Source organism: Chanos chanos, chromosome 10 (assembly GCF_902362185.1).
Source record: "Chanos chanos chromosome 10, fChaCha1.1, whole genome shotgun sequence".
NCBI classification, from domain to species: domain Eukaryota; kingdom Metazoa; phylum Chordata; class Actinopteri; order Gonorynchiformes; family Chanidae; genus Chanos; species Chanos chanos.
This window is the reverse complement of record NC_044504.1, coordinates 3,996,650-4,010,298: the sequence shown is the minus strand read 5'-3', so window position 1 is coordinate 4,010,298 and position 13,649 is coordinate 3,996,650. Positions and strand designations below refer to the sequence as shown.

The window sequence follows — 13,649 nt, the reverse complement described above, 5'->3', positions numbered from 1 at the left end:
GAAAAGAAAAAAAAAAAAAGAGAGAAAACGTTCTACTGATTACTGAATGATGCAGACCAGGCCTGTGTTTCTCCACATCAAGCGTTCACAAAACACATGTGAACGAGTTGCCACTTCATGCATTGTAGTCTGATGAGCTTTAGCGTAACGGACAATAAAGAAATCTGCAGTCTGACTTTGATCAGTGCCAGCAAATTCAAACACTTTCATCCTTAGAGAGTGGACACATGTGGCAGAACATCTCTTCTTTTTTTTTTTTTTCTTTCCTTAAAGAGGACACGGACAGTAAGGCGTCTGAAGTGAAGTCCTCTTCATTCAAGTGAAGCAGAAAACCCGAAGAACAAGCCATGGTTTCGCATGGCGCTTACTCCCATTCAAGCCCTCAAAGCCATTCTGAACGTTTCCATGTGTAATAAATTAAAGATTTATGAAGTACAGGAGGACTTTGGGGGGAGAGGGGGGGGGGTGTTGGGCGGAGGGGAGTGATGCTCTCCCATGACAGATTAAGTCTCTACACCCAGTTTATTCCAGCCGAGATGTATTGAGCTGTTGATTGAGTGGCAGTCTTGAGATGTGTAATGGCAGAAGAGAGAGAGAGAGAGAGAAAAAGGAGAAAAAGATTCGAGAGAGCTACAGTAAATCAATCATAAACCTCCCTATAAATCAAAGCAACTATGATGAAGTCGGTAGCAAAGTGCCCCGTACTGTTCTGTATGTGTGGAATCCATATACAACGTGCCCATTTTGAGAAGAGAGCATTTTTCAAGGTCACTTAGAGGTGACTGGAAACTAAGTCTTGACAGAGGAAGTTAATGCACATATTTCAAAACCTGAAAGAGGGAACTAGATCTACACAATAGACTGTGGAAGAATCTCTCTGTCTCTTTCTCTGCGTCTGTATGTGTGTGTGGTTTATGATTGATTTTGAGGTGGATATATAAGCTAAAATAGATGAGCAAGGCGCTGGTAGTCAGACGATTATGGACTCATTCCTCTGTTATGCAGATAGAGGCTCTCTCTAGGGGTAACAGCTGTCTGCTGTTGTGCTGTGGTTTCACACAGCTGAAGAGAGTGTGTGTGTGTGTGTGTGTGTGTGTGTGCGCCTGTCCCTGCGCCATGCGTAACGCCATAACAATACCGCAGCGTTCCTGTTCTGACCTCCAACCACATCTAGCACATCAATCCCACCCATGAACACACACACACACACACACGCCTCAGCCTCCAATCATAACCAATGTCTCAGCTCGACCCTATCCAAACCGTACCACAAGGCTTAGATTTCACTCATACTCCTCCAACAATCACACACACACACACACGCACACACACACACACACACACACCCCTCACTTGTATTCCAGCAGAAAAACACATGCACACACACAGACGCACACATGGCACTCCTTCCAAAAATCACACAGGGTGATGTGGCTGGTTTTATTGCTCTTCTTTGCTGTGAGCACAGAGTCTATTTCAGGAACTTACCTTCTCAGTCACGGATGACAGGTCACGTCCAGCCGTAATCACACTGAGAGATCACTCTCTAATTATAGCAGCTGACGTAAACCCTCATCAACAGATATGTGAACAGAAGATCCACTCAGAGGACTTTAGTCTAAATATTCTCATTTTCCCATAACTCCATCCACATCAGTAAACTCTCTGTGATAAAATCTGTAGCTTCGTCAGTCAACGTCACAGAGAGGGTTTAGCCCCATTAAATCATATCCATATAATTCAATCATGTGTTTCAATCTCTCATTTGTTTTTGGTTTTGTTTTCTGAGCCTGAGCGTTCCATGGCTTCTCTTTCATTGAAACTCCTGGCGTTTTCTCTCCCTCATATAAACTTTTTAACATGTAGTGTCTTCTGTAAGGGAACGTCCCACACAGCTGTAAAGTTTACCGCTGTGAAAAATGAGAACTGGGCAGCGAATCCTCTGGACAGGGCTGGTCTTACCACATGAATAAACAGGGAATGTGCGCAAGTCTTACCAGCGAGACCAGCACAGGCTGACGTCAGGGGTTCTTCATATCATTTGAAAATAATTAGGAGGTCTCGCAAATAGGCGTGAAACTTTGAACGACGTTTCTCTGTTTTTGAGAATGACAAATTTCGTTCTTGTTTCTTTAGTGAATATTGGTATTGAGTGAGTGAGTGAGAGAGAGAGAGAGAGCGCGAGAGAGAGAGAGAGAGAGAGAGAGAGAAAAGAAAGGGGGAGTAAGGGTGAATGAGAGATAGATAGAAAGAGAGAGGGGGGGAGAAAGAAAGAAAATGCAGGAGAGACAGAAGGAGAAGAAAGAACAGACAAGAGACAGAGAGAAGGATTGAGAGAAAGATAAAGATAGAAAAAGAGACTAGGGAAAGAAAGAGAGAGAAAGAGAGAGGGGGGGGTAAAAAAAAGACTCTTTGAAAAACAAAGCACTCTGAGGTATTACACTGTGGCTCATATGCAAAGGGGATTGGAATGGAAGACCCCACAGAGGGTGCAGACAAAAACCTCCACTGCAGGGGTCTCATGTCACACAGTGTACAGGCTCACAGGCCAAAACACACACACACACATACACACACACACACACACACACACACACACACACACACACACACACACACACACACACACATACAGAGTCACATCTGAGAACCATCTACACGCGAGCAACGCTCAATTTCTCCCCTCTCGCAACAAGCTAATCGCTTCCAGCACAATGTCTCATTCTACTTGTATAGTTACGTGAGCGAAACCCGCCCGCACACACACGCACACACACACACACACAGAAACAATTACACCCTCCATACAATGAGCATTTAATGAGCCCTTTTTTATGCTGAAGATTAGGTCTGGAATTCAATCAAGGCTTTTAAACGGACCTGAATGAGGAAGAGTGAGCAAATCTGATAGCAATAAAAGCTCGTCCTTGACTATCGCATTCCGCTGGCTCCGTCTAGAAGTATGGGCGCGAAGTTCAATTACCACCCATATGTTAGGGGTTGTATGGGGTTTGAGGATCTTGTTTAACAATCCTTTCTCTGTTTAAACGATCTTTTCAGACAATCTGTCCAACCCTGCATAGACAGACAATCCAGGGTCTTCTGAGTACATTTAATCAATCTCTCACCTTTCAATGTCTATGGGACTTTTTTTATGAAGTCAGTTGTGTTTGTATAGAGTATTTATATGTTTATAATATATTTGTCTGGATATCCAGAATTGGCTTTGGTCACTCCCACTGGAAAACCAAATGATGAACTGTTTTTCCAAAGACACACACACATACACACGCACACACACACACACACACAAACACACAATAACACATGCACACACAGTGCAGGATACCAAAAGTGTCTCTCTCTATTCTCCGCAGAGTTAAATTCTGAAGAATTCTCTCTACCCTGAGGGTAGCTGAACTGTGTTCATTTTATCCAGACATGAGATCTGTCTGTCTACAAATGCAGTTCAGAGTCACTGAAACTTCTCTAATCCAGACATGAGATGCCTGTCTACAAATGCAGTTCAGAGTCACTGAAACTTCTCTAATCCAGACATGAGATGCCTGTCTACAAATGCAGTGCAGAGTCACTGAAACTTCTCTAATCCAGACATGAGATCTGTCTGTCTACAAATGCAGTGCAACATCACTGGAACCTCTCTAATCCAGACATGAGATCTGCCTGTCTACAAATGCAGTGCAACATCACTGGAACCTCTCTAATCCAGACATGAGATCTGTCTGTCTACAAACTCAGTGCAGTGCCAGTGAAACCCCTCTAATCCAGACATGAGATCTGTCTGTCTACAAACTCAGTGCAGTGCCAGTGAAACCTCTCTAATCCAGACATGAGATCTGTCTGTCTACAAATGCAGTTCAGAGTCACTGAAACCTCTCTAATCCAGACATGAGATGTCTGTCTACAAATGCAGTGCAACATCACTGAAACCTCTCTAATCCAGACATGAGATCTTTCTGTCTACAAACTCAGTGCAGTGCCAGTGAAACCCCTCTAATCCAGACATGAGATCTGTCTGTCTACAAACTCAGTGCAGTGCCAGTGAAACCTCTCTAATCCAGACATGAGATCTGTCTGTCTACAAATGCAGTTCAGAGTCACTGAAACCTCTCTAATCCAGACATGAGATGTCTGTCTACAAATGCAGTGCAACATCACTGAAACCTCTCTAATCCAGACATGAGATCTGTCTGTCTACAAACTCAGTGCAGTGCCAGTGAAACCCCTCTAATCCAGACATGAGATCTGTCTGTCTACAAACTCAGTGCAGTGCCAGTGAAACCTCTCTAATCCAGACATGAGATCTGTCTGTCTACAAATGCAGTTCAGAGTCACTGGAACCTCTCTAATCCAGACATAAGAACTGTCTGTCCAAAAACAAGTGCATAGTTACTGAAACCTCTCTCTACATCTCACCACAGCTGAATGCCTAGCTGTTTAATATTAGTGTTTTATGTGCAGTTTAACATGTTCTCACTCAAAATGACTGAAAAAGACAACATATATCTAAACCATTCACTGAGTCAGTGCTGAGCAGAATCTGTTCTTTCTCAAAGCTGCGGACTTCCATGAAAACTGCAGAAAAAAATTGCTGAAATTTTGTGTAATTCCTGTTAACATACATGTTACAAAGCGTCTTCTAAAATCCAGAGCTCTGTTCAATATAAATGCACACTGGCTTACCCTGACAATCAAATATCTTTGATTACATAAATGGCTATAAAAACTTAAAAATAAAAAGCGGCACAGGTTCCATTTACCATCACTAACTTTTATTTATTTATTTTTTTCTTTAACAATAGTCTGTAGTATTCTCTACAGCAATCTGAAACGGATTTTTGAATAGGGGAGCTAAGCCATGGCATATTGTTTGAATCAGGGTAAAATAATGCAAACCTTTCATACTCTTTTTTTTTCTTAACCAAACCCCAGACCCAGAAAACTTAAAAAGTCTGTTCCAGCCCAACACTAACAGTCATTTGTCAGGCCTGTACTCATTAACATATCAGACTGTAATCAAGGACCCTGTTCAGGAGATTCAGACGTATTAATGCTGGCACTGGACAGACACTGAAAGCTGACTGGGTTCCTGAGTTTTCTATTGGCTGGTCTCTGTTGGTTGATGTCTATTGGCTGACGCCTGTTGGCTGAGCCAAGCTAGAGCTCCTGATGTTGTGTGCGTCCTTTTACCTTTGTAGACGTTCTTGGGGATCTGGCAGGTGTGACCGCAGCCGTTGGAGCAGCACTTCTTCAGCCCCGAGCATTCAGAGTCTTCCTCACAGCTCTCCACGCAGGCGGCGGCAAATCCGCTGGCTCTCTCCGGCGAGGGGCAGTCTCCCTGCTTTACCGATTCCACGGAGCGCAGAAATTCACAGCTTGTCAAACACTCGTAGTGTTTCTTTGGAAAAAGCGGCTGAAAGAGAGTTACAGAGAGAGGGAGGAGAAGAAAGAGAACTGAATAACAAAAAAGATGGCAAAACTGTCAGATGTTTGTGGTGTTTCTGAGGAAAGAACAGTTCAGAAAAACCATGACCGAGGGGGGTGGGGTAAGTGTCAGAAATGAATAAATGTCAAAAAATATATGAAAAATATAAGTGTCAGTTATGGGAGAAGCAACTGAGAGGGGGAAGGAGTTGAAAGAAGAGATTAACAAAAAGAAAAAAAAAAAACAAAACGACAGAATAAGCGAGAGACAGTTGGAATTTTTTTCGGTCTCTGAGTGAGTGCAAACAGCACATGAGAAGAAAATGAAAGCAATGGATGGGGGTCCAAAAAAAAAAAAAAAAAAAATCAGCAACAGATACTGGAGCGTTTGTTCGTTCAGTCTTTCTGAAACCAGCCGTTCTGGTGAGGTAAGAGCCATCGTGTTTGTGCAGCGGTACATGAGTCACTTGATGGAGAGGGTGGGAGCGATTTTGGACAAAGAGTGAGTGACATTTAAGCACAGCGAGTCTCCGCTTCATGCTTAGCTACGCTCTCATAATTTCCCTCCTTATTGAATTTTCCCCCCACTGAGAAGAACACTAAGGCATTTTAAGCTACTGACTTACCTCACATAAATCCTGGCATTGATTCTCCTTCAGATCCCATGATGCCTTGCATGGCTCCAAGCACTGTTAGAAAAAGAAAGAAAGAAAGAGAGAGAGAGAGAGAAAGAGAGAGAGGGGGAGACAGAGAAAGAGAGCGAGAGAGAGGGGGGGGGGGGACGAGGAGAGCGTCAGTGCATCAAAGACAGTAGTGGCATACACAGGGTCGCGCTGACCGAATGAACAGCGTTCTGACACAATGCCAGTGCCAAGCACCATCAGTGAGTCACTTTCACAACCAGTCCTGCTCCAGAACATCTCTCACACCACACAGACACCTGATTCATTTAACCATCCTATTGCACGAGACGCACGGTGTCCTTTCAACCTGACGCTCAGGGCAACCTTATTTTACCAACACGGGCCAGTAGCTTTCTCTTTCACAAAGACGTCTGGTATGATGTAGGCAACTATGGCATCATATTGCTGAATTACAGAAGACAAGACCCGTAGGAGTGGGGCTCTGTACAGAGATTATGAAGCAGTAGCCCACTGGTTAGAGATTTGTTATCCTTAAGCAGATGATCTAGAACCTTTAGACAACCTTTCTTTTTTATTTTTGGTCATTTTCAGGTGTTCGCCTTGCGGATCATCAGCAACGACCACACACTCAACGCACACGTAAGCGGACGCCGAACAAAAGGGAACAGAACGCAGCTTTAGTTAAACGTAACCTGAAGAGCAAGCGTTGTCGAAAATATCCATGCTGGATTTCGCTGGCAGCGCGATCTGAACAGCTTGCCTTCAGAGAGGCTGCTGGCATTTCTTCACCCAAACGCCTGGACCTGATGGGGTTTCACTGGCAAGAAGGCCAGAGTTTGTCCTCTGAACCATTTCCAGTGGTGTGTACTGACACACACACACACACACACACAGAGAGAGAGAGAGGGAGGGGCATCTAAGGGACTAGACACCCACTTTCAGTAGGCCCATAACTGCCTTATAGAAGCATATGGAATTTATTTACATGTTTATATTTTTATAGTATGGGCCAAATTCATCATACCAGAAGTGAAAAGTAAACATACCAATATGATCCGAGTCCCCTCCCCCTACTTCAATGTAAGGGTTCAGCCGCAACGAATCAATTCCAATTAGGTTAAATGTAATAAAACATGAAAGTTCATATATGACATATGGATACCACCCAGAACACGATAACCTGTCCTATGTTGTGACTGCCCCGTGTAGAGATAAAGCCTCTCTTTGGTCCTGCCCCCCCCTCCTCCCCCTCCCCCCCAAATTTTCGAAGAGAGATTCTTTCAGTGTGTTGCCAAAGCCGCTTCTCGGCAGCTTCTGGGCTAAGGCTGGGTCGTTCCCAAACCACATTCCCAAGACTTGCTCCAAATGGAATCAACTCCCTTCACTTCAAATCTGTTCATGTGTCAGCTATGCCGGCGGACCACAGATCAGACAGAGCGACTCGTATTTCGCACCAGGTTAGCCTGCTTCAATACCACAAGTAGGAAAGGCTAGTTTTGTTAGCATTTTATTGACAAACAGGAGTTCACATGAATGTCGTTAGCATTATGCTGCAATACGTTACTTGAAATTTACACAGCAAAGCAACAAGTGAAATAACACTGTAAAATGTTTAGAATTATATTTGTAAGAGGATCCTTGTAAGTTTTTTTTTTTTAATTTTACGAAAATGTCTTTGAAATGATTTTTAAATCGTTTCAGACAGATAAAAAAATTACATTAATATGAAAAAAGGAAAGAACTCTGCTGAGTAAGGGACCAGAGTCGTTTATAGCTTTTAAATTAGCTCATTACGCCGCTGCGTCGTTATTCTATGATTGCCTGTGAAAAGTTGATTTGTTTTTTATGGAGTGTGTGGGCTGGGTGCGTGTTGAAGCATAAATCTAGCCAGCGTTTCGGCTGTAGTCCGAATCAGCCCGCCAGTTTCTTAATGACAGACTGTGGTCTGGTCTCTTAATTAGCTCACAGCTAGTCTTCCGACCGGTTCACGAAGGTGACATTCCTCATATACGCTAGCTGCTAAACGCTATGTCTTTGCACAGGGTCTTGGTGGGACTGGGGTGAATGAGCGTGACAACTCTTCCATCCATGACTGAAGAAAAGTTTCAAATCAGAGAGGCTTACCAATCACCACACTAGAAGCTAACGCGCTTTCAACCCGAAAGAGCGACGGGCCAACACATTCCCTCATCAGCGACGCTGTTTAGATGAGAAACTGAGAGCGCGTCGCCGAGGGCGATTTAGCGCACCGCCGAGAAAAACCAACAAATGCCTCCCGAGGCTTCAGTCTGAGAGGGCCTCCGTCGGAAATGATTTGCAGATATTCTGATGGCTAACATGTGTAGTTACGCGGGCTATGTATAACGTTCTTCGAGAGATTTGAGAGCTAGCCTTCAGGGTCGCGCGAGTTACGCATACTTTTCCACATTAAAAAGGAACGTCATATTTTGTAATTTCGGAAAATACCGATGGATTAACGCAAACAGTAGCAGACTATAGCACAGGTGCTGTATCTTAAAGGAGCTCCACACTTGAGCAACGAGGAGTTGAATGACTGACGTCTGCCTCAGTGTAGTTATTATGGGATCCCCAGCCAACACACGCACACTCCAAAGCCTCTCAAATCCCCCTGACAAATCGCTAAACATACACACGTAAGCCTCAGGATAAAACCAGGTTCACCCCCCCCACCAGTGTCACAGTAACAAAGTCAATGCATTCCTTTGCAGTGAAAAAATGTCTCTTTATGGAGGAGGGGAGTGCTTTTCCTTCCTCTTACACACACGCATGCACACACACAGTCAGATGGAGAAACACAATTGTGCTATGTCTTTCAAATAGGTGATGTGCATCACACGTGAATATAAGCCTCAGGTAACTGGCAAACTTGATATTGAGATGAAATCACACCGGACTTTCCAAGCCCTCCTGTACGTCATCACCTATGTGACACTTGAATACACGCAACAGTTTCTCACCGGTTCATTGAATTTTCTGGATTTTTTTTTTTAAGAGTTTCAGGTAACTCCCGGAAAAAAAGGACTGGTGTCCTAAAAGCAGCAAAAAAAAAAACAAAAAAAAAAGAACGGGAGCACGCCAGAGTGAACCTGGCTCCTGAGTTCTCTTTGCAGGTGTGCCGACAACTGACGAGCTGACGGGAGCTTCTCAGCGGCCGCACCCCATCCCAAAAAACTGACATTTTAGCGGGAGAGGTGAAGGGTGACAAAAGACGCCCCTGCCAAAGCAAATAGGAGGGCCCCTGCTATAATTACAAAAGACGCTCTCATCAATCAAATAAAGCTCTTTTTAACATCGTTCTTTCACAGCTGAATTAAGCTATCTTTTCTTCAGATTGAGCTTTAGGATGAAGTCATGCCCTATGAGGACAAGACCATCTTTTTCTTAAATACCGCAAGCTCAAATGGTGCACTGTTTCTCCTTTGGGTTTAAAAAAAAAAAAAAAAAAAAAAAAAAACCATGACAGTTTTGCAATGTAGCGAACAAATACTAGATAAGTCATATGGCAATGTGAAAACACACACACACAAATACACAAAACAAAACATTGTGACTGCCAGCGATGGCGTTTCTCTCCTCGAACAAAAGCTCTTGTGCTGAGTTTGCTTCGTCTCTCTTTGTGTCCACGCCGTCTTGGCTGAAAGTGACACATTTTGCATGGGTAAGCAGGCTGAGCCATAAGGCCTATTCAGAGCCCATTTCACACTGGGGTAAAATACAGGGTTTTCAAGGCCATTGTGCAGGGGCCGCTGTGTGAAAGTTTGGCTGAATGGCTGGCTTCTCCAGCATTCTCTCTCCCTCTCTGTCTTTCTCTCTCTCTCTCTCTCGTCACGTTGTAACGACACAGGAGGTGAAGGAGGTGAAAGCAGTTGAGGTGGGAGGTGGTGTGCATCCCCAGAATTCACCTCCTTTAAAACAATCAGTCTGTCGTTTGAAAAATGATTTAAAAAAAAAAAAAAAAAAAAAAACACAAAGAAGAAAAACAGAAAAAAATAAGTTTGCCGAAAGGGACAGCTGAATCAACATAAACAAAAGCAGGGAGAGAAAAATGATGTGTATGTATAAAATGTCACAGAGGCTTATGGTTAAGTTTATGAAGCATGAAGCGCTACCAGTAGAGATCGCCCCAGGCCTGGCAATACAAACTCAATCATAAAAACGAGAGAGAGAGAGAAAGAGAGAGAGCGAAAACCACTCTCAAAACATTTGCTGAGATCCCAGGTTCCCTTGCACAAGAGGGCCTGTGTGTATATATGTGTTTGACTAAGTGTATGTCTCGTCATATATTACAGTACAGTCTAAAACTGGGGTTGACAGCACATCTGTAGTTTATGCATGTTTTATATGTGTGTGTGTGTGTGTGTGTGTATATATATATATATATATATATATACAGTGCCAGTCAAAAGTTTGGACACACTTTCCCATTCACTTGAATACACACACACACACACACACACACACACACACATATATATATATATATATATGTGATTGTAAGTTTGTAGGCATTACACAGTGTGTTTTTTATTGGACATATATGAAAACCCTCTTGTTTTAACGCAGTATGTAAAGTGACCAGTCAAAAAAATGAGATTTTATATTTATACATTGCTTTTGTTTATGTTGTAATTCAAAACAATGATTTAAATATAGTGAAAGAATTCAGTTGGTTGTTGTCTTTGTTTTTGTTACCATTTTTACTAATTACACTTCCCTGCCTCTCAGCTTTAAAAAAAAAAAATAAATAAATACATTTTTTAGAGAAGGACTGCAGCTTCTGTATGTGACCACATGCGACACGGGTCCTCCCTCAGCGCTGAACGCGTTTGCTTTTGAACCCGGCTGTCCAAAAACCGCAGTTAATGTCCTGTTACTGATGTCCTGAGTGTGTTTTCTTTGAGAGAGAGAGGACTGTGTGAGAGAGTCTGGATTCCCAGAGAGAGAGAGAGAGAGAGAGAGAGAGAGAGAGAGAGAGAGAGAGAGAGAGAGAGAGCAGATCCTCTGGGGTGGGAGCCTTTGTTGATTCGATGTTATACCGTTTCATCATCATACACTCAGAACTGAATTATGGTTCTCTCATTGTGCGAAGCAGATGGCTGTTTTCACGCGTATGCAGGAGGAGATTCTGTTACACTCCATCTTCAGGGCTGTCTGTGTGTGTTTCGCTCCACCCAAAGGCTACACGCAGTCCCTGAGGCCTAGTCTGCTCTTCTGGCCTCCACTGGCATCTCTCTCTCTCTCTCTCTCTCTCTCTCTCTCTCTCTCTCTCTCTCTCTCCCCCTCTCTCTCTCTCTCTCCCTCTCTCTCGCTCTCTGCATCCCTATAGAAGCAGCTCTAAGCTCCATTTCTCTTGATGGTTCCCATGTCGTCTTTGCGAGCTCTCCTCTAAAGAGGTTCATTCTTATTCATGGCAGGGGCCCCTACTCTCAACAATATTATCATAACACAAAGTCAGTTTGATTTCTCTCCAAATCCATACTCCGTTCGAGCATTTTATTCCTGCCTTGCGCGAGGACATAAAACTGGATTACATTTACAGTGGCATCAGAGAAATGAGAAATGAATTTATGGTGTTTCTGTAGGTGCATGACTCTTCACCACAGGAGCAGTGGAATAACCACAGCACAGAGCAACTGTGGGAGAATTTACTCAAGCTGCTTTCTTTTCTGTCTCTCTTCCTTTTCCAATACAAGCCCCGAAATATATAAAAAAAAAATTCTACTGTACAATTCGAGTCCTTATGGACCTCACTTTTCAAAATTAAAAAAGTTTATAGGAGTTTTCTTTTCTTTTCTTTTTTACATCTATCTGAAAATACCAGCTATGCTCTGTTTTGGCCATGTCAACCGTTGTGAAAAGTTCATATCCTCAGCTACACGCATCTCTCTCACTTTTTAACTGGCTGGTAAGTTTTGGACCTCGTAGAGATGCATGCGACAAAGTCTCTCCACCCCCCCCCTACATCTTTCTAAATCGCCACAGGTGTGTGTTTTTTTGGAGTCGCGGCCCAAAGAGACGCCAGCACACTTAAATGCGTGAGTGGATTATCCCCCGTCAAGGTTGACAGAGAACGAGACAGATTAGTGGGAGTGTTTCAAACTCACGACATGTTCCTACTACTCTTCCCTACGTCTCTCAACACGGCTCCACAGCCGCTCTCAAACCTGACTGCCTGCCACTTCAAAGCCAACTCCTCCAGTTTGTGTTTGGTTCTGATGTTTGCTAAGGATTTACAGCGGTGCTATCATAGCTGTCAGTGTCGGTTGTTCGGGGCAGGAGACGGGTTTCTCCATTAACTGTCGTTTAAAGGCAGACATAGAAGAGGAGAAACTGCCTGCTTTTTTGTTTCCCCTCCTTTGAAATGAGCTGTTGACGGTTAATGTTGTGTGTTCACAATCCTTCGGGTTTCTTTCAGTGAGCTGCCATTCTGCAGTCTCTTAAGTCAGTGGCCATGCAGGGATATTTCAGTATCATCAATCATACATTCATTTTTTTTAATTCATTCACTTACTGACAAGGTATAAAGCCCCTGTGTTCATATGAGGATTCTCATGGCAATTCATAATCACTGTCACCCCCCCAAAAAAAAACAAGGCCTAGTCAACTAGATCCTGGTTAGTCATCTATTTTAACCGATTCTACCACTCAAATTGATCAACTAACAATTTACAAATAGTTAGTTTCAATTGTCGGTTTAAAACATTTTTTAAAGATCATTTCGAACGGACTTTCGCTGCACGTGGCGCTGAATTCTCAGAGGGGATGAAGGAATGAAAACACGAGTATGTCAGGCATAGCATGTCCTTTGAAGAACGAGACAAACGGCGGAGAGCTAGCCTGGCAGGTGGTATGAAACAACCATACTTAGAGAGTATCACTTTAATTATTCATTTACATTCAGTCAGAGGAGCAGACAACAAAGAACCCGGGCAGAGGCTTTCTTGTCAAGATGGGACGAAAAGAGAGAGGGAGGGGAAAAAAAAGAGAGAGATAGAGAGAGACGGTGTGGGGGTACTGATAAATTATACATGCAGCCCACAATAAGAAGGGCTTGCTTTATTTATGAGTATTTGAAACTGAGCGGGCAGGATTGTGCTTCGTATGCCGCTGCACTGTAACAGTGGTGCACTTTAATACTTAATAACACTCAGCATTTTACTCGCGCGACACAGAGGCCTGCCGACTACCGCTAGGCTAAACAGACCTGTCCAAATAACCTTCGCGACTCCACCGCAAGGAGTCGGCCGCGCTTCTCCGCGCGGCCTGTCAGTGGATGTTAATAAACAGAGCCGGACGGACGATGTCCTGTTTCGGCCCCCGTAACTCGATCTCAATTAATCAGGCCTCCCGCCCCCGCGCGGCTCGGTTTACGTTTAGTGACAATTAGACTCAACAGGATGTATCCGTCAGGCACCGGGTCAGATCAGCGATAAAGAGTCCATCGCTGCCCCGTCCGTCGTTACGGAGCAGGGGGGAGCCTGGGAAAGGCAGATTCTCCGTCGAAGGGTTTTCTCCCCACGCGGTCGTGTTTGCTCTCCT

General features: G+C 43.7%; 1 protein-coding gene across 1 annotated transcript in view; it reads right to left on the bottom strand.

Annotated features, from left to right (window-relative positions):
* anos1 (anosmin 1) overlaps nucleotides 1-13,649 on the bottom strand; it is a 43,263-nt gene that overhangs the window by 14,208 nt on the left and 15,406 nt on the right. The window contains exons 3-4 of the mRNA XM_030787115.1: nucleotides 6,072-6,134; nucleotides 5,212-5,434 (exon numbers count right to left, since the gene is read on the bottom strand). Of these exons, the coding sequence (XP_030642975.1) occupies nucleotides 5,212-5,434; nucleotides 6,072-6,134 (286 nt within the window). The remainder of the gene's footprint in view (nucleotides 1-5,211; nucleotides 5,435-6,071; nucleotides 6,135-13,649) is intronic.